The sequence below is a fragment of the Amphiprion ocellaris genome, chromosome 5 (assembly GCF_022539595.1).
Source record: "Amphiprion ocellaris isolate individual 3 ecotype Okinawa chromosome 5, ASM2253959v1, whole genome shotgun sequence".
In the NCBI taxonomy this organism is placed as follows: domain Eukaryota; kingdom Metazoa; phylum Chordata; class Actinopteri; family Pomacentridae; genus Amphiprion; species Amphiprion ocellaris.
This window is the reverse complement of record NC_072770.1, coordinates 23,593,955-23,621,864: the sequence shown is the minus strand read 5'-3', so window position 1 is coordinate 23,621,864 and position 27,910 is coordinate 23,593,955. Positions and strand designations below refer to the sequence as shown.

The following is a 27,910-nucleotide window of genomic DNA, read 5'->3' as shown; positions in this document are numbered from 1 at the left end:
TCTACACAGATGGAAAAACACACACTGACACTAACAGCTATGTGGATGCACAGGTTTGCCCTTTCATCTGTTCCATTCCAGATAGTGAAGACGGTACGTGGAAAAACGAGCAGACAGTGAGGAAAGAAGAGGTAGCGCAATACAGCTGTTCACTGGGAAGCAGTGAAGTAACTGACAGGAGAAATCAATGCAGAGGGTCGATGGACAAACATTAAGTCCACAGTCTGACAAACAAAGCAGACAGTCGTCACAATGCAGTACAGACAGAAAGCCTATACACAAGCCGCCAAGCATAAACAGCAGTCTAAAGGGACATTGACACGACAACACTAATGTCACTGTGGTGACAACCAAAGGAGTTATCAAATAGGCAGGTAAACAAGAGGAGGCAGTTAATAAGAGGAGGATAACAGCAAGCTGAGCCGAGGTACCCTGGATTGTCCTGTCCGTTAGGTAAAATGACAGGACTAACTGCTAGAATACGCCACCAATTCAGACCTTTGCTCAGGTTTTATGCAGATGTAATATGACGCTTAATTTACAAGCATCAAATTAAACAAAAACACTTGGATAGAGTCCTAACCCTAACATATAACAAATTCAAATGCAACCCGGCAGGGCAAGAAGGTACCACAGATGAGTGTGATACTGATTTCAACTACACGGTGTGGCTTTTGCAGTCACTAGATCTTAACAAATAGACTAATAATATATTTTGAAAAAATGATGTTGATTCCTTAAGTTGTGGAAACTTTTTGACTCTATGCCATGACACAGCACAGCTTTGTTTTGGCCACTTTCAGTACCTCTAGGCCTTACTAAAACACTTTCTGTAGATTTTCCCTTTTATTTGTCACTCAACTGTATTAAAAAAAACACCACAAATTGTAGTTTGACAACATTCATGATACTTATCTCGAAATCTAACTCACTGACTTGCAGCTCTATCAAACAGAGTCACAGGGGAGTGCAGCACTACAGGAGTGTTGTGAGGGGACAGTATGGAGAGGCGCTGGGTGTCATGTAGCTAAACAGAAATGAGAAGCAGCAGTGATGAGGAGAGCAGCGGCCCATCTTATCCAATGATCTGGCACTGCAGTAGCAGAGCAAACACTGTTCATGAACAGTATAATATCCTGTCCTCCTCTTCCACATCCCTGTCCTCTTCCTGGTACCTCTGCTCGTTTCCTCTCCTCCACAGGCTGAGGTATGCAGCCACCACATAACCCCTACAGATCTGATTAGCACCCACTGTCATTGTGACATCTGAATACAGTGTGTCTGCCTCAAACATCCACACACACCCATCAGCCAATAAACGGTTAACATCTCAACGCCCCTTTCTAACAACTACAATCTGCTCTCCCATGTCCTTGATCATCAGCAGAAGCGGCACCAATGAACTGTGATCGATGAACGAGCCATAGCAACAAATTGATCATTTAATTGCAATCTGCGTTTCACGCATGAACGGACGACAGTGCAAACCAGCAGCACAGACACGCAGAAGACAGAGGGGGGAAAGAAAACGCCCTGCCTTGTACAATGTCGAAACCTCAGCACCTCAGTAGTCTACACAACAATCCACACATCACCTTCATATCAGCTTCATAAGAGACTGTGTTGAGGCCACATCTGGAAAACACCGCTGATTTCTAAGCGGGTTTTTTTCCCCTGCTTTTGTTGGCCGTCTGTGCGCTGCTTTAGAGGCGAGCGTTTTGAGACACGCCGATCATGATGTCCTTTTCACGAGTGCAATTATTTATATATTAGCGATCTGCCACGTCCGCGTAACGACAATTAACCTTCATAAATGGTCTGCAGAATACAAAGGCAAGCCAACCCATTGCGCCTGATACGAGAGGTGAGGGGTGGAAAAGCCATGCAATCTACCAAGTCCAGGAAAACATACCACATAGTAAGTAAGCACAGGTTTAACGCTCTATTGACTCGGATTTGTGCTGTCAGATGGCATCTAAAACGTCATTTAAAAGTTTACCTTTAACTTGAGTTTCATATTCGGCCACGATCTCCTTGTCCTTTCGGAATTTCGCTGGAGACGTCATGGCTGAGTGTTGGAGATTAAAACACTTGCGCTTGTAGTCAAGTCAATTTTCTCTCAGTTCATCAATAAATCTGCCGCTGATGGAAGGAAAATGCCACTCCGGAGGCGGCTTTGGAGAGAAAATGAGAGCCCTAGATGAGAGATTGCAGCTCCTCAGTGTGCCTCTGTATTGTCTCCCTGCCTCTACTCACTCAGGGCGCATTGTGAGTTTGGCGCTGCTGCTGCTGCTGCTATCCGCCGCCGCGCCTCACCGCCTCCTCAAAACCGGTTATGGTGCAAACAACTTCAAGTGAAATGAGACTCATTCCCTTCTTTAGAAACTAGCAGCTCGTCAGTCAGCACTCCCCAAAAAGTTTTCTTTTTCTTATTTCTTCCCTGAGCGGGTCTCGGTCACGCTGCTGCCCGTGCGCCTGCCCAAACTGAAGTGCTCTCTTCTTCTTCTTCCCCCTCCTGAAGTGAGGCAGAGGAAACCCGGTGGAGATGGAGGGGCTGGCTGCTGCTGGTCAGTGCGCAGGACAGGCATGGATGCAAACGTGGGTAGTAGTCATTTGGACTCAGAAACCACAATTGCTACAGGCAAACAAGCTCTAAACTGCGGGCAGAAGAACCGAGGTATGTTTGGCCAGGTGAGTTTCGTTTAAATGTTTGACTGAGAAGGCATCAATACAGGGCAAACTTGAAAAGGAAGTTAAAACTTTCAATACATTTGTAAGAGTTTAACCCAAAGTCTATAGGTAAGCTAGCTTAGTGTGGGTAACGTTAGCAAAATCCCTTTAACTGCCACTCGACATAAACTTTTAAGTCACGCTACAACTAATGACAAGAGACTTCTGTACATATGACCCTATATTTAGTTTAAGTGTCAGCGAATATGATTATATTCTCAAGAAAAACCGTGACTAATTATGTGTTTCTACGAAAGTACTTAGCTAACGTTAGCCCAAACTTAGCCAAAAAGTCGGAGCTTTAGCCAGTTAGCAAACAACCCATTAGCTCCAGCGCGGGCTTTACACATTTACTAATGATATTATTGTCATTAAACCTATCAACCATGTGGCGTTTGTCCAAAACAACAACTTTTAGCGGAATATAGTGATTTCAGTGTGTAGTTAAGACGCACCCCCTATCCGGAATATCAAAGCAGGAACTTTTTTTTTTTAATCGATGGCTCCGCCTAATTTTATAGGACAAGAGAAATACTTCCCACACTACGATTAGTGAAACGGCATTTGAATGACTTTCAGTTGCACCAATTGGTTTTAAGGAGCTGTGAATGAGGGCGTTTCAGTTCGAGTTTCTAACCAATAAAATTCAGATTTTGTGACGAAGCTGGCCAATGGCTTCGCTTACCACGAAGCATATCCAATCAGAGTGAGGTTTAGGGTCTTTTAAAGATAGTTTCAGGAAGTGCCGTTAAATACCAGGAAGTTGTAAACAAAGCTGACAGCTATTTAGTTAGCTGTTAACAACGTCTGGATGGATGCAGAGCCGGCGGTGTAAAACAGGGTAGTGTAACGCCGACTTTGTGTGTTCATCAATAATACAGCCAGCCAGCTCTTTCTGAAAGAGTTTGCTTCGCCGAATTGTACATTCTTCCGTGTTACACAAGCTAACGTTAGCTGCCTTCCGTTCAATCGTCAGGAAAGAGGCTAACGTTTGCACAAGGACGTTGGAGCTCTCTATATCTCTCTCAGAGTTCATCTAAATCGATTTTTATTTGACTGAATTGAACGGATAATTACGACCAACCGGATCCGGATCTTGTTTTCTGCTGCATTTGGTGTCTGGACGCAGAAAGAGCGAGAGGGTTCGTCCATTTTAGCAAAACAACAATGTCTACATCCAACGCTAATTTTAAGAACAAGTGTGTGACCCAGGTGAACTGTATATTTTGTGAGAGTCTGCTGTGCACAAGAGGCATGAAGGCAGTGCTTCTTGCAGACACCGAGGTTGAGCTTTTTTCCACCGATATTCCTCCAAATAGGTAAGTGTTAATTTTATTAGCATTGCTGCTAACCTTTGTTTATGTCTGTTGTTGTTGTTGTTACCAGGGCATGGTGTACTTCACAAACCTGTAATCAATTTATATTTCAATATTGACTTAATACGAAGAGGAAAACATTCTTTTCATAAAACTATGATTGATAGTTTTTCATATTAAAATGTAAGGTTAGTGTGTGTTGCATCCTTTTATTGGCTGTGTTTGATTCTCTTTGCACGCATTCGCACCACCAAGAACTGTTGACTTTGTGGCCAGCTGCTACTCTACTGAAAGCTGTAAATGCAAACTGAGAGACATCGCATGTCTCAAATGGTATGTAAAGCTCATCTATACTCAAAAGGTTTGCTTTCGGAACACCATCTGCTGATGTGAAAAGTCAAGAACAGCTGACCACAGTTAACACAACAAACAAGTTTTTTCCACATTTGTGTCTATTGTACATTGTGTCCAGCTGTTGAGCTGCAAATGGAAATTATTTTCAAGGTAGATTTATGATTTCTAATTCATTAATCAGTTGATTAATTCAACTTAAGCAATTACTAGAAGAAGCATTTTACAATGACAATTTAAAATGATATTAAAGTGAATCAAACTGCAACCTATCACATTTGATAGGCTAGTACTTGCAAATATTTTGTAAATTTAATTAGTAAAATAGTAGGTAATCAATTATTGAAATACCTACTAATTATTTTTGTAAAGGATAGCATAATAAGCGTCGAGTTATTGTTTCAGCTCTCTGAAAATACATTTAAAATGATAGTCTGTAATTTGGCATTTATTTCAGATTTTGACTTGTAGCAGAGTTTAGTGCTACAGTGAAGCTTTATGGAGCCTCGTTTGTTTCCCCGGGCTTTTGTTGTTGTACACAGGGCAAAAACAAACATCGGTTAGATAATAGACACACTAGTGGAGTTAGCACTTTTCAGAAGTGCCTCCAGTGAAGTGCTGACTCACGTTTCTTCTTTATTCTCTCTCCCTCCCTCTCCCAGTGGTAATGTTGTGGGCTATCATGTTGTAGCCCCCTGTAAACCCTGCCTGCTCTCCTGTAACAACGGCCATTTCTGGATGTTCAATAGTGATGCTGTATCTACTCTCAACAGACTGGATGCGACAGGTCAGTAAAAACTTCACTCTGATAACACTGGAATTCAATGAAATTTCAGTCTGTTAAATGTTCATAAGCCTTCACAAATCACTCTACAATGTGTCTGCAGGTCTGAATCTGCTCCTATGGGGAGATCTTCCTGAGCTAGACGACAGTGAGAATGAAGAATCAGAAAGCCCATCAGAGGAGGAGTGTATTAGGTAGAAAGGGAAATGGACATTGTGAGAGACCTGGAGCGCCAATATTTGTGAGTTGAAGCTAAAGGAGTGTACAAACCATGCTGGGATGAGACAGAAAAGACGAGCCTTAAAGGGTAATTGAACACTGAATCACATAAGGCAGATAACTTCTGCTGTATTACTCTATGTGGGCTGAAACAGTAGTGCACGTCTGGCTACACCCAAGTGATGTCACAGGAGATGTTTGCCTTTGACACCTAATGGAAAATATCAGGTGCAATATTCTTGCTTGAGTTGTGGCTGTAAGCACAATGTGCTCTAAAGTTTGAACCTGCAGAGAACAGCACAGGAGAAGTTTTTGGTCTTTATATTTGAGTGTTGAATTACCCTTTAAACCATGACCATGCCTTTCCCAATCACTTGTCACTGTTAAAAGCACAGACACACACATACATTCTTTTCACTCTTTGTATATTTGCGTGGGCTATTATAAACATGTAGCTGAAGTAAACTGAAACTAACAGACAGGTAGACTTGTTAATCTAGTGTGTTCTACTTATCTGGGCTCATAGTTTTGATCAGCCTCATAAGAAGTTGAGAGTGTGGTATAAGTCAGTGGAACTCACCAGTGAATCTGTGCTTTTTCACGCTGTTTACATTTTATCAGAAGACTACTCCAATTCGCCTGTTTTCTTTAAAATGGCCGTTATAATTTGCATATTGGTTATGCTGTAATAAGAAAAGCTCCCATTAACAGTCATTTCTTAAAGGCTTGTATTCTCGCTGTGTGGCTGGGTGTTGACTGAAAGTTTGAGTGCTTTTTAGATCCCACATATTGGACAAATAGCACAAATTACTGAATTTATTTTTTTTTATATATATATATATATATATATATATATTATATATATATATATTAATTTAAGTTACCTTACGATCTGATATTGTATCAGTGATAAGACTTTGATATGCTGAGACAGTGTTTGCTATACCTCTGAAAGCAGCAGTATGTGTTTGACACCCAGATGAATCCAACTGTAGCAGTATACCATACTAACATACTAATCTGTGAATAGGGTGTGCTTCCACAAAAGCATAGAGCAGCTGAGTTTAAAACTGAATGTTTTTTCAGAGCTCAAGTCATATAAGAAATAAACAAATAAATAAATCTTGCATCAGTGATACATGAAAGCTGGAAAAAGAAACTAAGGTCTCAAATTGTGACAGCCCACCTTTTAATGTGGTATCCATGCTCTGTTTTTGTTACATCACCATTCAGTTTTATGTAGCAAAATACCTGTAGCATTTGAAGAGAAGGAAAAAGTGAACTCCAAAGAGTCATGTAACATATCAGTATTTAACTTATAGACTGACTACCCATCTAAAAATACAGTTCAGTTCTGTCATTTTGGGATAGTTTATTGTAAAGCAATTCACTTTATTGAGTATCTGTTGTGAAGTTAACCTTAAAACAGTGCAGCTGACTATAAAGCTTCCAACGTTTTAGAATTTTAGCCTTACAGATATATTGTGTTTGCTGACAAAGAACCACTGTTGCGCTGTAGACTATGGGTTGATGCTGTATGTTAGCTGGTCATCACTATCAGACCAGGCCTTCTTCTCAGCAAGCTTCAAAATCCTCCAGTCACAAGAGACTTCACACAAAGCAGTCCTTTTTTGGCAGTGCCATCTATGTTGTTGTTTCACTGCTGTGCCCTGCTAATACTATGATCCTGTCTTAAAATATCAGTCGTTCAGTGAGTGAATGAGATTTGCCTGCGTTGTTGGCAAACATTGCTGAAGAGGCAAACATTGAATGTCACACTTCTTACCTGAAGGAAAAGGATAAAGGAAGAAGCTTTTTTCATGTTACTTGCCCTCTGTTTATCTATGCTATAGCCTTTAGTTGTGGAAAAACACTCATAGAGCAGGAGAACTTTGTCCAGATTTTCCACTTCTGTCACCTTTAAAGTTATAACTGACATTGTGTTACGCTTTCACACCAAATACTGTTTGTGTGGTAAACTGATAACATACAGTGCATCTGATAGATATTTATTAAATCCACAAACCAAATATCTATAACCACATATTTCCTTTTTGTTTACAGACTTTGTTTACAAATGCTTTGGTTTGTATTGTGCTATAGTACTTATGTTTTTAATATTTCATTGTGTAGTGCTTTGTTTTGTATGTTAAAGATTGGATGTGTACAGTTTTACCTCAAGAAGGTATCACTTGTGAGCTTCCTCTGGCGAGGACAATTGTCAAATGATAATCAAAAGAACTATTTAAATGGCTGTTTCTGACGTGAATAACTTTGATTAACATGCCCTGCTGAAAATGTATATTTTGGAATTGCACTGAAACTGCATTGGTAGTTTGAAAAAAGGATTTGTTGTTTTGTATGCTTGTTAAATTAATAAACTTTCTTTTCTTTTTTTTTTCCCAAAATGTGTTAATTGCTTGGAAGTTCTGATGTCATTTTTTTCCTATTTTTCAAATTTGGACCTCAAAACTGGAAAAGTTATTGTTGGAGGAATAAAAATTATATTTTATGGCCTATGTACTCGAGCTGCGCTACAGAATATTTTTTGGAATTTCATAAATCATTTTTGTATGCTTCCATCTTGTTTTAATTACTCATCAACACAATGCGGTGCACACAAGATCCCTGATATGGGAAGAAGAGGGAAAAAAGTTAGTACAAAATGCTCAAAATATTGCTGTTCTGTGGTATTATATTGTACTTGGTTTTCCACATCCAGCAACATGAAAACATGGCCCTGCAGGTTTTCTAATCAACACTGCTGATATGAGAGATAGATAGATCTGACAAGATACGCTGAAAATATATGAGAAATGGAATCTTGACAGTAGTGACTACATTTTAGAAGCATTGCTTGATCTGTAGTCCTCTACGTTGTGTTCTTTGCAGCACTGTGTGTTGTTTTAAACCTTCACATATGCACCAGGAAAACTGCCCTCTTCTTGGAATGATCTGAATGAAGTTTTGGAATTTGTTTTTGCATGTCTCTGTATGAAGCATTCTCTGCTGCTGTTGGGACACGTACAGGGCAATTTAGGAAGTGCAAAAAAAAAAGTCAGATTCTTGTGGTTTGCCATGTTTTCACACGTTTTTGTAGCATCTGTGCAGATTGCACAGAACATCAGCTCTTTGTGTTTTATCTTTAACTAAATGTCACCTTGGCGATCCCAGTAAGCAGGGGTGGATCTACTGGGGTGGCATAGGGTGGCAACTGCCACCCCTGGAAGATGCCTTGCCACCCCGGCTGCTACCCCCGTTCTGAACAATCTAATTCAAAAATATGTATATGAAAGGTTGTGGCCGGCCGTAAAGAGCGAAAGTCCAGGAAAGACAATTAAGGAGTGAAACTCCGATGTCCGAGTGCTTTCGAATGCACCATGTTGATGTAACGCCCTGTACAGTCTATGCTGCTACAGATATGAGGTGACACGACCCCCCTGAGGGGGCTGTTCTTAGACCTCACTCATGTGGATGACAGCTGGACTTCGGTGTGACAGTAAGACACTAGTTAGACTGGGTTAGACTACATGCTAATATAACTGTTCACAATGTACTAAATGCTAATAGTGTCTAAATTCACATAAAGTGTTTGCTTGCGAGACGAGCCTCGGTTTCCAGTGAGTCTGGGCCTTGCTAATTTTTAATTATATAGCTAGCTAATGTTAGAGAATAGCCATAGAAGGATGGTGGGGGGTCGTCTGTGGAAGTTTTTCTCCTTTTTTTTTTGATAATTACAACCTGTGGTTCTGACAACAGACTGAGTCAAAAGAAATCACACATTCACTAAGACTTTACATGACATTAAAGTGTAACCAAACCCACAGTCACACCAGGTTTTCATGGACTGTTTGAAAACTACATCCTGCTTGTTTAATGCTGTTTTTTATAATTTTGGTGTCAAGATCATAATAACACCAACATTGATGTTTCATCATAGTACAGTCATATCATTTAGTTTACAGCTGAAAAAAACGTTTACATGTTAAGTATCTCTTTAAAGGTTTAAATTGTACACATCAGATTGTATCATAGTTAATAATGAAAATTATCAAAGGAAAAAACAGTTCAGTCAGTGTGATTCTATAGGAGACAGTAAAGAATGAAGAGGAAGGGAACCACCAGCAGCTTTTCCCAGCCTAAAAGAAGAGAGGAGGAAGAACATCCCAGAGAGGAGATGGAGGAGGAAGAGTTCAGAGAGAGAGAAAGAAATGAAGGCATGCAGAGCTCAGACAGCGAAAGGTAAATCAGACTATCTCTGGTCCAGCTGGTCCACATGTTATGAATATTGCTTTAGTATAATATATCTGAGTAAGAAGTACACCTGTCACAATAATTACCTTTTTGGACAAATTATTATCTGATGTAGTTAGTCTTTTAATTTTAAGATGATAAGTAGATCCTTAATTCTTAGTAATATCCAAATATTGGAATTATAGAATTATTGTAAGAAATGTCTCAAATAAAGAGCATCAAAAAATAAAACCACAAATCTAAGACAATAGATAAAATTATCTGGACTCTGACTGTGTTCTAGATGAATTAATAATGTAATCATTGTGGCAGGCTGAACATAAGCATAGATCACACAAATGCAGATTTCCCAAAACAGTGCATAAGAGAGACATAGTCTAGTCTTAATCTAATTTGTTGCTAAATTTAAGAAACATTTTTAACATATCTAGCATTTGGTTTCTTCAAAGTGTATAAGGTTGACTTTATGTCAGTTTAAATCTTTTCCCCTTTCTGCTAGACATATCAAATCACATATTGTGATTGACAGCTAATAAGAACAACTCATGTTTAGGATTGACTGACAAATACAAATGATATTTACTTATTTAACATACTTATTTCAGCAGTATTTGCGTCAATTTGGTAATGCCTGCTGGTTGGTTTCATCCAAATCCATCATTCCATTTTTGAGTTATGTTGCTAACAGACAGACAGACAAACCAATGCCAATCATCACATAACTCTGCCAAGGCTCTGCCTCCTTGGCAGAGTGTGTATATATATGTGTGTGTGTGTGTGTGTGTGTGTGTGTGTGTGTGTGTGTGTGCGTGTGCGTGTGCGTGTGCGTGTGCGTGTGCGTGTGCGTGTGCGTGTGCGTGTGCGTGTGCGTATATGTATATATGTGTATGTATGTATATATGTATGTATATATGGGTAAATATATGTGTATATATATATATATATTATATATATATATATATATATATATATATATATATATAATATATATATATATATATATATATATATATATGCCACCCCCTAAAATTTATCTGCTACCCCTTTGCCACCCTATTAATTCCTGTAAAAGAGATATCTGGGAGCATTTGTGACCCAAAGGACAAACACTCCAGCAGCTAACAGTCATTGTTTCCTCAAAGTTTCCAGTGGTCAGTGAGAGAACTAACTTGTTTGGGGCAGCCTCTACACGTGTGTTTGTATGGCAGTGAATGAATGTGTAGCAGGGTGTCGTAAAATAAAAGAATGCATGCATAGCACTCAGTGCACGGAATAGTGGATAAATTCAGTCCAATACTGTGTTTGTGCTTCAGTGACAGCCACTGTGGGTAATCAGACAGATACTTGCCTTATAGGACAGACTGACAAGTCTTACAGATTCTTTCCTACTACACAAATGAAACAATGTGTTTGTTTGGTTTAGTCAGTTAAAATACATGACATGTTAATGATGAATAATTTTAATCTTTCACAGTGCACAACTGTAACATGCACAAAACTTGAATTTGTTAATATTAACTACAGAAGGGACACGTTCAGATTTGAAAACACCAGTCTCTACAATTAAAGGTAAGATCGCCATCATCTGTAGTCAGCGTTACAATGTGTTGTTAAGACATTTGTAAAAGTTTGTGTGTTACTGGCTTATGGAAGGCCTTTTGAGCATTTTCATTTCCTTGATGTTGCTCTACTCATTCGGTCTTTGTCAGCATGAGTTGACATTTGGTCACGTTAGCATGGCATTATGTCATCCTAGTTAAACAAAAGCTCTTACTAGTCACTATTTTTCAGCAGCTAGTGGCATTAGAAGTTTTCCCCTTTTATTGCTTTTCAACACTCAATCAGAGTCAGTTTACTTTGGCTTTTTTGACAAAAATGTACAAAAAAATTTCTTTCATGTCAAAATGAAATAAAAATCAAAAATATAGAATAAGTTATTACATAAGCATTCACCCCCCTTTTAAAGTAGCACAACTAATTCACAACAGGTGCTGCCAATTGGTGCTTGAAGTTACATAGTTCTTGAAATGGAGATTATCTGAATGCAGTGAATGTATGTCAAGTGACTACAGTATAAAGACACACGTATCTGGAAGTGTCCACTAAATGGTGAATCAGTGCTCCTGGCTGCAACTAGTCTATGAAGACAAAAGAACACTCAAAGCAACTCCCTTCAAGTATAATTAAACCAACCCATCATTAAGAAATAAAAGGAATATGGCACATGCATTGATCTGCCAAAAACAGGTCATCCCCAAAAAGTGAATGACAAGGGAAGAAAGAGATGAATGAGGCCACCAAGACACCTATGATTCCTGCTCTTCATTTTTACAACGAGCGACGAGTGCGTCATAAAGCTGACTAGTCGGACTTTGGTGCTACTAGTGTGGTAGTGAGTTAGACAGAAGTGCAACCATTTGCTTGAACTAAAAAACACTTTGGTGACAGTTCTTGTTCAACTAGAATGACAAAACGCTGAACTAGTGAGACAGACAAAGACCTAACAAGCGAAGAAAATTGACAACCAGCATCAGCTGAAATAGCTTTTTGTACTGGCCACGGACAATACCAATTCATAGACGTGCAAACTGTGACAATTAGGACCCTTTAAGGGTCAGAAGTTGAACAACTTCTGAACCACTTCATATTCTTTTTCTTATATCTGCTTTGTTTTTCAAGGCTGAATTTTGCATGTTCGCATTTTCCATATTAACTGTAATTGCCTGAAGGAATTGTGTGAGGAGTGTCATGCAAATTGTTCCACTAAAACGTCCTTGTAAGCCACAGTATTGAGCAAGCCTGGAAATGGAACCCTAATTATGGTATTCATTATACCTGATTTTCCTGCTTTGACATGACTGTTGTGAAAAAGCTTCCTGCACTCAAACATTCAGTGCCTCGAATTTAAGTAAAACAAGAGCATGTTGCTTAATCACAAAAACACCCAAGAATGTGATTATATAAAGGCAGTTCAAACCTCTCCACATAAATTCATTTTTTATTTAAAGTCACTAATATAGGAAGAATTTAAAAAAACTTCTTCAGAAAAGTAAAAAACGGCTTTTTATAAAACCGATTATGGTCATTTTGCCTCCTCTTATAGATAAAACAAACTATACAGGATGGTGAGTGAGATGCCAATCAAGCAAACATGCTCAAAGGAAGAGATCTGATTTGGCAAAAAATCTGAGAAATTTTGATATTCAGAGCCTTAAACTACACTAACTGGAGCAACTGATTATATAATCAGACTTCGAGTAGTTCTGAGTACTGTAGTACTGCAGCGCTATACTATTGAGGTAGAACGGTATGCCTGATGCCTTGATACATCTCACACAGAGCACTCTGGCTCACTCTGTTGGATCTGAGGTGTAATGACACAAGTCAAGTGAAGATTTTTTGTTTTCTTTTAGTTCAGTTACATCATTCCAAAAATATTGTAAAGTAAATGTTTTTGCCTAATTTTAGCCTGTGTGTGTGTGTGTGCGTGCGTGCGTGCATGTTTATCACAGCAACACTTAAATTCTTATCTGTTTTTTATTTGGATCTATTGCTGCTGATTGAATGAGTGATCCTCCTTAGACATGAATTAAGGGAGATCAACAGAGCTGGTATTAGACAACACACAATCAATTTTTGCAGTCTGTAAGACCAAATATGTCTACAACCTATTATTACATAAGTTTGTACTCCTCTTTTTCTGCTCAGGAGTCAAGGGTGGGCTAGAGACCTGTTTATGAAATAATACACAAATCTGTATATTAAAAAATACACAGAAAATAGGGAAAATCTGGCAAAAAAAGTATTAAATGTGGTAACAGATTCTGAGTTTTTTTTCTTTTTTTTAGTGAAAATATGAAAGAAAAGGTAAGACAAGAAAGGTGCATCAAAGAGTCTCAGGTCAGTGTCCATAATGTGCAGGACGGTGCAGCTTTGTGTTGTCCACAGACAGCTCGCTGACATGTCAAACACAAAGCAGAATTGGCTGCGAGTGTGACTTTGAATTAACACAAAGTGCTGATTTCTCAGGTCTCTGTGTGCCGTTAAAAACACTCACGTTTTTTTTTGAAAGTCTAAATGAAATATAATGTCCTTTTAAAATAACATCAGTCTTCTCATGTCAAGGAAACATTCATCTGGCCTCTGACTTCAGTCAAACCACATTTCAAGCAGCCAAACACAATGTACACTCCCCCTCTGAAAAAAATTGGCGAAAAAACAAACAAGCAAACAAACAAAAAAAAAAGATTAGCGCAAGAGTTTGCATCAGTCAATTTGAGTTATGATAGCTTCTAATGAAATTATGTTCAACCAACAAACCCTGCTAGGCCACCTGGAGGGGATCTTATCCACAAGTCTTATCAAATCGCCACTTATTTAAAGATTGGAAGCATTGTTTTTAAGTGGATTACTCTTATCAAAAATTTTGTTTTTACAAGTAGTATTTCTGTGTTATTTAAAATAAATTTTAAAGTTTTATGTACTTAATTACCATAACAGAATTTTTTTTAAGGTGGCATATTTAAAAAAAAAAAAAAAATTTCTCCATTGCAAACTTGGTAGGGGAGGGAACTTGAAATCCTGACCTCAAGGTGAATAAAAATGTAGTCAGTTACGCATCATATTAGGCTGATGCAAGTACCAGCCTTATGTGTCAAACCAACCCATTAAAATAAAGGTTGCAACCTAAATCAGTAAAAAAAAAAAAAAAAAGAAAAAGAAAAAAAAAATCCAATGATGGCTATGAGTCCTTTAAATTACTTTTGTAAGTGTAAAACCTAATATCTTCTAAAAAAAAAAAGACTCGATATATTCACTGAACTACAGGCCTGTATCTGTTAGAACAGACACATTAAAGACACAAAATTTGACATTTGTGTTGAACCACATGAACTGCACATATATTTACATGTAATTGGAAAACTGATGTGCGCATAATTAAGTCATTTTTATGTATTTCAATCGCGAAAAAATGTTTTTGTTTGCAAGTAGTCCCCACATGAAAAGACTAATATTAAGTCTTTGCTTACATTTAATTCATGGATTGCAGTTTCAGCAAAAATCAGTAGTGCTCTGGTCTCCAAATTTCTAAATTAATTACTGGTCAGTGTTGCTAATGGAAGCAGTTTGTTTCCTGTAAAACATGCCTCTTCGGGGGACTCTGCAGAGCCGAAAATATTTAGTCTTCTTGACACTAGATGGTGCAGTTGCACCATTAATGGAGACCACTATGAGACGATCTGGGTAGAGACGGATAAATACAACCCCTTAGTGTTAAAGAGGCACACGGAGTAGAGATAATTGATTTGAAAAAAATGCTTCTTCATATTTGCTACATCACTATATAAGTACTTTATACCCAGAAAGATGAAAGGTCCTGAAGGATAAAATTCTGTCTTTCTGTCTTGTGACTCAATAAAACAATTGGCATCCTCTGAATTGTCATAGTGATAGTGTGATTTATAATTTTTTAAAAAATCAAAAACAAATAAATATGCACAAAAATCCACATTTCAGCTGATTTTATGGAGACGCTAGGCATTTTCAAAGATTGAACTATTGTCCTTTTTGCATAAAATAAATGGTTTTACATTTAAATACTCCAAGTAAATGTCAGTATTGTACTTTGCTAGGACAGATGAAGAGGATTGCCATCAAATTAGCGGTCACCTTGATCATCAGAGGGAGCAGAATATTTTATATTACATATAAGGAGGTTCATAAAAGCTCAGCAGTCTGTCATGGTCATCTCCTGATAATAGACCTAAAAGGCTACGCTAATGTCCAGCTTTGCTTGATTATGCATATTAATGACACCTCAAGAATTCATCACAAAATCTTTTTTCAGTGGGTGAGGAGGGCAAACGGTAATAAATGGCTGAATTTATTCACTTTAGGAATAATCCCTTTAATCAGGAGAGGAAACTTTCATGATACTGGTAGGCCAGGCAGCTTGAATTCTTAAATAGTTTAACTAAATCAATTTTATATGTAATATGATCCGTTATCGAGGAAAAACAACAAATCCTTTAGAAACTAATGAGCTCATGAGCTTGAGAGTACTCATTTTATAATTAAAGGATAATAAAAACAATTGCTTTTCCATGCTCAGTCTGGGGAAAAGGAACTGCAGGTGGCATACGCAACAGTGCAGGTTTTAAAAAACTGGGCTGCCTACTGGCCCAGCATTATACTCTGAGGCTAGCTGCACTGGGCTTTTGTTGAAGTGCTCAAGATAACACAAAGAAAACTTCAAACAGGCTTCTTATTGTGTTCTATTCTTCTGGGCAAGCTGATTACAGTTAAGGATAAAAGTTGTTCCTATACAGTAAACTAATGCGGAGAATCAGAGAGCACTAATTAAGTCATGGGGGATCTGAGGCGGTCGGCTTGGATGTGTTCCCCAACACCCAGACCATAGGGGTTTAGTGGGAACTTTACAGCCCAACAGCAATCAGCATCAAAGGTGTTTGTTGTCAGCTGAGTGTCCGGTAGAGGCATGAACTGCTGGATCTTCAAAGCCACCTGGGAGGGGAAAAAAAGCAGAAGCTACAGCTTCTTAGCCTTGCTTGTCTATTCTCCTCTTGTCTTCTCTCCATCTCAGTGCCCCTAGCTGAGTTGAGAAAATTGCGGCAAATGCCACATTTATCCAATGGCTATGTAAAATATAAATACATGTTAACATAATGAAACAAAATCTTTGATTTAACCTTAATTTTGCTGGTCACCATGAAAAATAAAACCAATTTAAATGGTTTTCATTTCCTCAGTGTAATGACAATTAGACAGAAAGAGTCTTTAGACTAATACTTACTGTAAAAGCAGACTAATTGTGAATCTGTGAACCTGTCTTTCAGGTCAGTGTCAGCATGTTGCATCTAATTTTCAAATTTAGTTTCAATAGAATGGATATTACTATGTGTCATGATCACAGCTCTGAATAGGTACAGCTGAAGCGACATTGCTGTGGTTTGTTTTGTGACCTCGGTAGACACTGAATAGACTGAACTTGTAAAATTGTGTGTGTGTATTTGTGCACGCTGGTGTACTTTGGGATTTAAGGATGCTCTGTGTGTGTGTGTGTGTGCCTGTGTGTGTGTATAATAAGGGTGTATGGTTTTGCATTAGTATATTTTAAATACATTTGCTTCAGTTGGTATGATGTCGTACCACTGACTAGACAGACAGTCACTGAATTTTAAGTGTTTGGACCTGGCCTCTCTTTGCTTTTCTTTTTATGACGCTCGTTTTGTATTTTGTCCTTGTGTTAGCCTGGCCTCTATGTGCTCTTACATTTTCTGCATGCATCATTCTTAGATATTTCTTTTATATGTCTTTACTGTACACCTGCCTTATCTCCCGCTCATTTTCTGTGTTTTTAACTAATGCTCTGTGAAAAATGCTTAATTGTGCTTGCACACATGCAATTGGTTGTGTGTCTGCCCTGTAGTTCTTCATTGTAGAGTTCTTGTTGCACAGATACCCATCTACAGATGTATTGTGTTTGCATCCCAACGCAAATTATGAGTGAAAGTTTGTGGAGCAGAGAGAAAATCACCAGGGATAGAAGAGGTTTTGATTTAGATTTTAGATTTAGTTGTGCGTACTTGCTGTGGTTCACACACAAACAGACGCATGCATTTCTTAACCTCTTTTCCAGTTATTGGGAGGACCTGTCCCACTGCCTGTAGCCATCTGCAAATTACAATTTAGTACTTCAAGAGTTAAGACTGTGTTCTTTCAGCCCACTGTGTGTGTGTTTGTGTGCATGTGTTTGTGTGTGTATATGTGTGCGCGTGTGTGCCGGGGGAGGGGTAGAGAGTGTCTGGTAGAAAACCTTTAATCCGGGTGCTGTCAGGCCCAAACCCGGCTTGACGTCCCATTGATGTGGAACAGAACAAAACACAGGGCCCCTTGCTAAGCTCCCACTGGCTCAGTCAAACACACACACACACGCACGTACACACACACATACACACACGTACACACACACACACACACACACTCACACACACACACACTCGCTCACTCTGGGCCCCTCTCTAAACCCCCAGCTTGGGCCCCCACACTCTAACCGGTAAGGGCATTCCTCAGCCCATGCATGTGCATACACAAAACTCACACTCTCTCATGCACATGCACGTGCACCAGCATAGGCAGAGACACAAACTGAGCTGAAAGAACACAATCTTAACTATTTGAGTGCTGTGTTGTAATTTTGCAGGTGGTAACAGCTTGAAGGTCTCCCTCTCACATGGGACGTGTGTCCATTCATTTCCATATATAAACCTGAGTGCATGTGTTTGAAGGGGATGGATGAGTGTCAGGTTGGAGAGTATCTTAGTCACCAATCTATTTGATTTGTAGACAACTCGGTACACCACACACACACACACACACACACACACACACACACACACACACACACGCATACATGTTTGTGAGATGCTAGGATACAGTTAACAGAAGCCAGATGCTCCCGTGTGTGTTGCCAGTAATGAAAGTGTGTATCCGTGGTGACAACAAACAGTTATTATTGTCCTGCTGTTTGGACAGCTCCCAGCCCGCAGCATCTCTGTTTACTATTAGCTTAAAGAAAGAGAAACAGAAAGAAGGAGACAGAGACCAGAGACGGAGAAAGTGAGCGGCAGATGCATGACTGAGCGGATACAAAAAGTGACTTATATTAGAATAAACATGTGTTTTAGGTAATGGTCTGGAACTGTGGAGGATTACTGTTTTTATTTGGCTGTTGTTCCCCTGGTAGCCAGGAGGTGGGGATGTGTGAAGTAGGCAGCCACTGAGTAGAACGTCCTGCTCCAACTCTGACCCAGTGTTGGCCTTAAGGTTGAAGCATTTGGATCATCAGTTCAGTTTCAGTCTGTCCCACTGGAGCTGCGGTGGTCTGAAACTATGAGGACATGAGGAAGCCATACGCCTACTGTATGGAAAACATTCCCATCTGTCACACATACCCACTCACACCTACATGGTCAGCTCGTTTCCCCCCCCTTCACCTTCTCCAGGACTGAACTCACCCTTTGTTTCCGCTGTTAAATTGCTGAGATCTGGTGCTAAAATTCTGCCGCTTCCGTTTTGGAATGTCAGAAATCCAAGTGAGCCGTTTGTTTGGGCCGGGCTGCAGTCCAGAGAGGCTTGAGCAGTCCCAAGCAAAATGTTTTTATTGACGGGTGAAAGCAGTCAGACCGACAGCACCGATTGGCTGTAATTGGTCGGCAAGTCAGCGGTGTGTTTGAAATACCCTATGTAAAGTGGCAGCCTCTGAGAGCACACACACACATGCGCGCGCACACACACACACACACGCCCACCCCTGTTTCTTCCCTCCAGTCGCCTTAAGAGAAGCCATATGGGCCACGGGGAAGCAATCACCTCTCTATTTGTCTTGGTGCTGATCAGGTTAGTGAAGTGTTCTCAGGCCTGGCCAGGAGTCTACACACTGCTGCCTGTTGTCCCTGCTGCTCACTGCACTGCACTGCACGACTCCAGCCAACTGGCCCGGTCAGACCGCTGTGGGACTGTCTAAACAGCTGTACAGCACAAGAGGGCGGGAAGGGGGGGATGCTTTGTCACCAGTGAAGGGGCAATAAAGGCTAGAGATGATGGTTTTTGGTCGAGCTTTGATGTAAGATTCGGTGAGCGCCAGATTTGCTGCACTGCAAAGTAGCTAGACGGTTAATGTGTAAATATGAGGGTCAGCAAGGAAGCTGGTAGCTAACATCTTTCATCTGTTGATATGGACACCACCATTTAGCACTGGGTCAGTGGATGGGAGGTGTTTTAGGGAGCACTATGTGTGGAGAACATTCCAGCCATTGAATACACAGATGGTTTGGTTTAGAGCAATGAAATGAGCACCAGACACAGAACAGTGACAGTGAATGAAAGCCTCAATGATGCACGCACACACACACACACACACACACACACACACACACACACACACACACGTAGCACTGACTGCTCAGCTTAAGAGAATGACGGAATCCAGAAAGAATTTACTCAAGGACTCAGGCAGTGAACTATTAGGTAGCCCCTAAACTGCCCTGCAGAAAGTCCAAGAGCGCTGCACTTTTTCACATTGAAATGCATCTGCAGCTCTTTAACAAGGGCATGAAAGAAGCTCAAGCACAAGAAGAGGCAGTGAAAACAAAAAGACGCAAAGATTTTTGATGAGCAGCTGAAAAGATGGGAGAACGAGTCACAAATCCATGAGGGGGAACTCCTTGACAAATAAACCTGATCCCACCCAGACTTGCCCACCTCCTGATTGGCTGGCCCTCCCATGAACCCTGACCCATGACTTTGTCTGGGGCTTGTGACCTTGAGTGAAGTACATTCAGAGCGTTGCATCTCCTCCCAGACTCTCATCTGTGCTCTCTCCTCCTCTCTCTCTCCCTCTCTCCCCTGGCTTTTCCTCTCTGTCCATTCGTCTCCAGTGAGAGAGGGTCGGTGGGGAGGAGATGGAGAGCAGAAATGTCAGCGAGACATTAAACAGAGTGCGTCTGTGTGTGCTCTCATAGTCCAACCTGTCTGATTTCCCTCTCCTCCATCCCTACCCCCTCTTCCTCCTCCTCGCTTCTCCTTTATATACGCTTCTCCGCAGAGCAATAAATTCATCCTCTTCTCTCCAAATTTTTTGCTCCATCAACACCCGTATCACTCCTTGTTCTGAACCTTTCTGCCTCAGCTTGGCCTCATATGGTTCATTAAACATGGTGTCAAGGCCAGTACCACCACTAATTAAAAAAAACAAACACTTGTATTTCCGTATTGTTTGGTGAAACACTATGGTTTAAAGCCTCTAAATGTCCACAGTTGAACTTTTAATTACTTTTGCAGCACTTAAGGATGAGTTAAGCACAAATCCTGTGGAATTTTTCAGAAGTTTAAACGCATAGCGCAAGTTTTGCTAAAACCTGAGTGGCGGAAAACTTCTGTCTCCCCCTTCTGGAAATGAAAGCGATTACATAAACACTGTCAAGGCCTGTTTATAATATATGCCTCGCTGTCAATTGCTTTCTGTTTTAGACTGTGATCTTTCCTCAGAGTTAATTTTTTTGTCTGGAGCATCAGAAAACCTTTTCTCGCTTCAAGCTCTGCCAATCTCCTCACTCTGGCAAACTGATCATTGCTGCTTGACATAAAGTGCATCTCCACCAGTGCGCAAGTACAGCAATGTCACCGCATACACCGCATTTAAAACTCTAGTACAGGCAGCTGCCAAATACTGAGAGATTAACCTGCCGCTGAATTGCTTAATCAGCATTGTGTGAACTTATTTTGCTAGTGCTTGGATGTCACATATATTAATTATGTGTCCCACACTCCAGCTTTAACATCCTTTGTATAGTCGTTAGTCCAAGGAGTTGGTAGTTTTTTCCACAAAAACACCACTAGAACTGTAAGTTAGGAATTTCAGATCTCCATCCTTTATAGTTAACTATAATTTGTACAATATTGATTCAAAAAGAAATACAATAATCTGTTGCTTTTTCTTGGCCCAACTGACATTGTGCAGACCCTACAGACATTTGATATAGTATTCCTGTGCGATTTTCAGTATGATTAAAATGTTTGTTTTTAAACTTTTCACCCCAATTCAATATCTCTGACATTTCTTCGCCCCTTCCCTTTCACACATCCAATGTTTTAAAATATTTAAAGCTGTATGTTTTTTATATATATAAGAGTAAAATCTAGATACGTGAAATACGATATGCTGTTTCCAATGCCAAAGTTCATTGATTGTTAGACACTGATCAGGGTTGAGTTTCTCCCTCTGGCAGTTTTTAAAATTTTAAATAAATCCAAATTTGCACTTTGTATTTCCTTATTAACTTTAGTTTTATGTATGCAGCTTCAAAGTGACCTGAAAAAGCAGTTAAGTACAATGATGTGTGTTTGAAATGTGTGTTTGTTACAGTTGAGACGCGCCAAATATAACAGAGGTCATTAGCTGATCAGCATGAGCAATACATATAAACACCACAGAAATATATAGAACATCTAAATGAAAACTGGAAAACCTTTTTTAATTCTCATTGGTGGATTGACTTTTTTGTCACACGTGATCCTAGTATAGGGCATCTTGTGGTCTGCTAGTTGAATCAATCCCATGACAGGGTGCCTGTTGGCCTTCTGACCCTTTTCTAATTGACAAAGAAAATAACTCACGCTGGGAATTTGTTATGTTTGCTTGTATAATAAATGTTCAATATGGTCACTTAGCTGTTCCTCAGTTAATTTGAAAATAAATATTTTAAAAGAAATATGAGCAATGGACCTTTCAATGTTCATTCATTTTATCTGATAAATATTGTTTGTTTATTAATTGGCCTCTGGCTTCCTGTCATTTTGCAAAAGTGGGCCCCAGGCAAGACAAGTTGAGCATCCCTGCTCTAGTGTTTTTGTGAAAAATGATAAAAATGAATCACCCCATGTGACTAACCACTAACTACAGTATGATATAGCAATGGCTGTATCTCAATAACTACCATTTTGAATGTTTGGCACCACTTAAATTTCAACAATATGATCTTGGAACCAGTGTAAATCTGATATTTAGCACGTCAATCGAAGGCTAGACTGATTTTTGTGTTTTTGATTTTTTATTATTTTTTTTGTAGGAAAATCACAGCTTTTCCAACGCCCAGGGAATGGTAAAATGAAGTCAAACATTAAATTTGTCTTGTGTGTTAGCATGTTGGGACAAATGCCAAATTTATTTTTCTTACTCCAACAGAAAAACAATCTGGGGGGCTTTTCTTTACAGATTGTTCCTAGTGATTAATTAAAATACCAACTATTTGTCAAAGAAACTGTGTACGATTAAGCAGCTTTGTATACATGAATTAGACGCATGAATAAGTTATTTCGGAAAAAGCTTTAATTCAACAAACCAACGTAAGTGTGTATAAATATAAATGAATGAAAAAAAAATTAGTTTAAGCTTATAGGCTTCCATTTAGATGACTTTAAAAAAATGGAAAAGATTTTTTGGTAAACAGGTTGATTCTCTGTAATGCCAAGTAGTCTGCACCACTGCTATACATTCATATATGTCTAGTTTGGCTTGCAAAGGTTAGCACAAAGACTAGAATCAGGAATAAACATCTCCTGCTAGAACCTGCAAACCTCACTTTACACGTTGTTGGCTAGTTTAACAGTGTCACATTGTGGTTTTACGTGGTGATATGAATCAGAATATTTCTTGGACAAGATCAGTACCTTCTGGGTGTCTTGTCATCACCATGAGTTTACTATGGAGGTTATTATGCCAGTCCAGGGTTTGAGCTAAGCTTAACTTATAGCTTCATTATAGTGGAGGTATGAGAGAAGCATCGACCTTCTCATCTAACTCTCTGCAAGAAAAGGAACTGCATCTCTTAAAAATAATGAAGTCTTTCTTTAATTTTGTAGCAGATCGAACAAATGTAAAAAAAAAAAATCATGCATTGATATCAAGTGATTTCTTCTTTTCTTTTAAACAGAAAAAAAATGTCAGTCAGCATATGTGTGGCTTTTAGGGTAGCAAAAGCTTCTCTGTCATTTCAGATCTAATTAATACTTGAGCATGAGTCTGTATTTATTACTGTGTGTGTCGGCATTCAAAGCTCATCGCACAGATTCCTTCCTCTCACCTCACACCTGTGGACACACTTGTATTTCTGCCCACATGTAGAGCACACAGAGGCTTCTCTGTGCTGTCCCAGTACAGAACATAACAGCAGAGTGCAGCAGAGCACAGCCCAGTGGTGTTTATTTTATTGGATGTTTACTTCGCTCTGTAAAACATGCCACTCAGGGACTTCGTGGAGCGATGTACTCAAACCCCTTTCTCTGTCTCTCTCTTCTCTCCCTCTCCCAGTGTAAACAGTGTGTATATCGGGAGTGTTTCATTTACTAGTCTGTGTAGATGTGTAATCCATCCAGTCAGACATTGTAAACAACATCTCTACATGTTTATAAATACTGCCCAGCCACTCTAATGAATTTATGGTAATGCCTTGTTCTACTGCTTCTGCTGTGTGTATGAGCATGTGTGTGTGTGTGAAAGGTGTGAGTGTGCATGTATTACTTCTCTGCTGCACACATTTTGCTGGTTTCTGATGTTTCTGGAGTATTTTTTAAAAATTATTTCTAGGTGCATGCAGCCTGGTTAAAAGCTTAAAACCTGTGACAGCGTCAAACATTGAATGACTGTTATGAACCAACGTGCCACAGTACAAAGTCCATTAGCAAACCAACCCTGCTTTATTCCATTTACCTCGCTTCAACTCACCACAGCAAGATCTGATCGTTTAATAATGAAATATATGTGTTGTATTTTTGCAGAAACTTTTTTCAGTTGGTTTTGACTTTGATGATTTTTTAAAGACATGGCAGAGACAGCTAATACCGCTGGAAATGTGTGCACATAATTAAACTCGCCATTAACTCGTTTAGTCTTATTTCACCACATTTTCTTCTTTGTAATAAAAAATAGATAGGCATTAAACTTAATTCCAAGTGTTGGAAAAACGCTGGAGAGCAAACCAAAGTATTACTCATTGGATAAATGGTGGTGGCTGGACTGACTTTTTCTTTCATAATGTGATTCAGTCTGTTATGTTGAATTTTAAAATGCATCCATGGCTTAAATGTTCCAGTCCTTCTTTTCATCGAACTAAACAGTATATAAACCAGTCAGCTACAGCACTTCAACCATCTGCCTTATAGTCCCCGTTTTGCTGCCAAACAGATCTGATACATTGAGTCATGGACGTGGGACATCAGGGGGGAGGGGGACTCTGGTCACAAGCACAGTAATGGAAAAAAGTTGTTGGACGTCCTTAAAATTTTACACAATCTCAAATAGTATCATGAAAAATTTGTAGAAAAGTCTTCTTTGTCTTTCAACAGGTGTTGCTGCATTAGACAGACACAAACAAATGCAAATGTTTTTTTTGTTTATTGTTTACAAGAAAAACTAACAAAACTGAATTCTGCCAAAACGACCCAATACTCAAAATTTCTTATTTTTATGGAACCAATGAATTTTAAGTTTTTATTGGCTTTTTTAGGATTTGTTTAGTATTACGGCTGTTTGTCATAAAAAATGCACTTAAAGAGTACACATAAGAGTGATTCTTAATGCAATATAAATGCAAATGTATGGGATGTTGGAAAACTTTTTTCCATCACTGTATGTTGGCAGCAGATCCTTTGAGTCCTTTGTTTCCACTAAGGTTTCACTAATGAAGCCTTTGGTAAGGGCTTACGGGTTGTTCTGGCGCATCTCATTGATGCTTAATCAGGTTGGGATCTAGAACGTTTGGAGGCAACACCAACAGCTTGGACTCTTTGTCTTGTTTTTCAAGCTGTTTCTGGGCAGTTTTTGCAGTGTGACAGTATGACATTGTCACTGGGAGGTGGCAGGTCTAACACAACTGGGGTTCACCAGACTAAGGTTGACAGTCATAAGAGAAATTTTTCATCATCTTCAGTTTAACAACCAAAATAGTGGTTTTAGATTGTACCACTAGAAAAGTCTACAAATTGCTAGTGTAGAGCTTTGATAGCAAAAAAACCAAATTGCCTCTAAATTTATACAATGCCAGAAACCAAAGACCAAAATCTCACAAAGTGACCTAATTACAAACCAACCACTGACAATACAACATGAAAGTATGCAGAATACAACTACAAATACTGCAATGCTTATTAAGACATGTTCATCTCAAACTTACTTTGCAGAATCAGAACAAATGCCACCCTTTTTTTGTCAGACACAATTCTCTTTTGCCTTTTGAGTCTTTTTAAAGTCATCAAAGTGCCTGCACTATGACAAAGGACTTTAAACAGTCTTGCTTGATTTTCAAAAATAGATTGAAAATGTGTCTCTGCCCAGATATCTCTTTTTATTGTAGCATTAAACTTTAAAAGGCATTCATTGTGCATGGATATTCACATAGAGACAGACTGCAATCAAAACTTTTTAGGCCCCTCCCTTGAATAAATAAAATATTGCAGTTTTTAGTTTTGGTTCCTCCTACCGCCAGTTTTCATCATTTTCATCGTTCGATGAAAAACAGCAAAATAATCTCAAAGTTTTTCTATCTCAAGCCATAGTCCTGCTCATGCTAAAAATCCCTGATGAACCGTAATGAAAGTTGCATTCTCCATTCATGCACACCGCAGAACCACTTTTTACATGACTGAAGTCCCACACTTTGGTCATGTGATGACCTGTGAGTTAGCTTCTGGCTAAATGTATCAGTATAGCTCAAACTGAAAGACAGAAGGAATTGGGACTAAAAATGAGCATTAGACATAACAGCTGATCATTTTATCCAGTGTAGTGTGTTATAGTTGACATCCAGACAAAATATCTGAATTTTATTTACCTTCTCTACTGTCATTTGACAGCTTCCACAATGTGCCTGTGGCATGGACCAGCAGGATCCCAATGTGCCTTTTTGTACACAACGTAGTGAAGTAAAAACAGGCTGTAGGAAAGATGAAGCATATTGTCCTCTTTGTGACCATATCTTTACTATCTTACTTGACCATTTTCCTCAAACAAGTGAGAACGGTAGTCTTTTAGGTTGTAACTGTGAAGTATTATGGTCAATATTAAAGCCATATCAAAGTCTACCAGAGGAAACAAAGGTGGCATTGGCATCCTTTGATTAAGGAATAGTGTCAAATCGTTACTGTCATGTCATTATAAAAGTTAACTGTAAACTTTTTAGTTAGTTAGTTGCCAGTAATGGAGACTAGAACAACAGCTGACCCCAGTCTGACTCCTGAGGTTTACATGGGACGCCCCAAACACAATCTTTTCTTATCCCTCGTCGTTATAACGTGGAGATGTTCTTGTGAGTTAAGATTATATTGTCAGGCAACATGATGGCATTTGTATCGTTAGAACTCTTACGTGTCATTTTCATTTTGCAGTGGTCTTCACAGGATAAAAAATTACGTGACATTAGAGAGTAAGTGTCCTCCTGATACGGAAGAAGCTTCACATCCTAAATATAATCATCATCAGAGACTGACGACACAACTGTAATGGAGATGGACAACGCTCATTCTCCCAAACTAATCTCATGCGTGTCTGTAGTGACTGCAGGTAAAAATGCTTAAACACAAAACGCAGGTTTACTCTTCAGTGCCTCCTGAAGTGTGTTACATGTGTTTTGTTGATTTGATTATTTTGTGTGCACATATGCACGTGTGTGTCGGTATGTATGGATGGATGTGTGTGTGTGTGTGTTGCTCTCAGACTAAGCCATCATGGCTCCCCCCTCATCAGGCCTGACAGGTGTTATTACATTGAAATGAGAGCAGTGATGTATGCATCTGTAATGTGGACCTGTCCTCTTCTGCTTGATGGAACCTGACGCTTCTCATTATCGTGACACGTCTGAGAAAAGAACAAAGTACCAACACTTTGTCTGAAGTGCGGCTCATAAGGCATTATGAAGCATCATAAGCACATCACATGAAGACATTGACGGAAAGTGGCTCATCACATTTTAAAATTCTTCCAAAGTGCTAACAAATCAGATGTCAGTTCCATTTAGTGGCACAGCAGCAGTGGGTTAAGACAGAATAATGCATTTTGTTTTGATTTGACTTCTCAAAACAGTATTTTGAGCTAATTTTATCAATGACAACATGTATAAGCATTAGCGACAAGTTATCTACAAATTAATGAATGATAAAGAGCCATATTAAAATAAAAATTAGTTACTATGCAACGACAACAGCTCCTTTGCTCCTTATAAATAGATATCGATATAGATATATTGATATAGATATAGATCTATCTTTGACTCGCAACCCTCTTTCTTTTCATATTCCCTTAAATAAAAGTTATATTTAGTCCACCTTAAAGAAAAGGTCTTATTCAGTCCACCTTAAAGACAATATTTTATTCAGTCCACGTGTTGTTTCACTTGGTTACTGATTTGCAAAAACCTTGATGTTCTTTTGTATTATTTATTGTTCATTAATAAAGCTTTCATATGGCATTTGTTCCATCCAGAGGAGTGACTGTTGTGCCACAGAGACTTGAGAATAAACAGATTTTTGTTGTTAACATGCTGCAGCAGCAAACTTGACTGTTATGCCGCTGTGATCATGAACAATGAGCAGTGATAAAATAAAAGACAAAGATAAAGGCATTGATCATCCCATGAAAAGGAGACAGAAAGGGGGAAAAACAAAAGAAACAACAAACTTAATG

At 39.1% G+C, this 27,910-nt stretch overlaps 2 protein-coding genes and 1 long non-coding RNA gene across 4 annotated transcripts in view; 2 read left to right on the top strand and 1 right to left on the bottom strand.

Annotated features, from left to right (window-relative positions):
• Positions 1–2,472, bottom strand: part of srgap2 (SLIT-ROBO Rho GTPase activating protein 2) — a 58,830-nt gene extending 56,358 nt beyond the window's left edge. For both annotated transcript variants that reach the window (XM_023267216.3, XM_023267218.3), the window contains exon 1: positions 2,000–2,472. In XM_023267216.3, coding sequence (XP_023122984.1) covers positions 2,000–2,066 — 67 coding nt within the window. In that variant the 5' untranslated portion in view covers positions 2,067–2,472. The remainder of the gene's footprint in view (positions 1–1,999) is intronic.
• An 80-nt stretch (positions 2,473–2,552) lies between these two features.
• Positions 2,553–27,910, top strand: part of LOC129348940 (uncharacterized) — a 138,146-nt gene continuing 112,788 nt past the window's right edge. Inside the window, exon 1 of the long non-coding RNA XR_008601707.1 lies at positions 2,553–2,691. This is a non-coding gene — a long non-coding RNA (uncharacterized LOC129348940). The remainder of the gene's footprint in view (positions 2,692–27,910) is intronic.
• Positions 2,685–7,928, top strand: fam72a (family with sequence similarity 72 member A). The gene is made up of 4 exons (XM_023267221.3): positions 2,685–4,049; positions 4,302–4,379; positions 5,060–5,184; positions 5,285–7,928. The coding sequence occupies exons 1-4, from the start codon at positions 3,898–3,900 to the stop codon at positions 5,377–5,379; spliced, it is 450 nt and encodes a 149-aa protein (XP_023122989.1). The 5' UTR covers positions 2,685–3,897; the 3' UTR covers positions 5,380–7,928.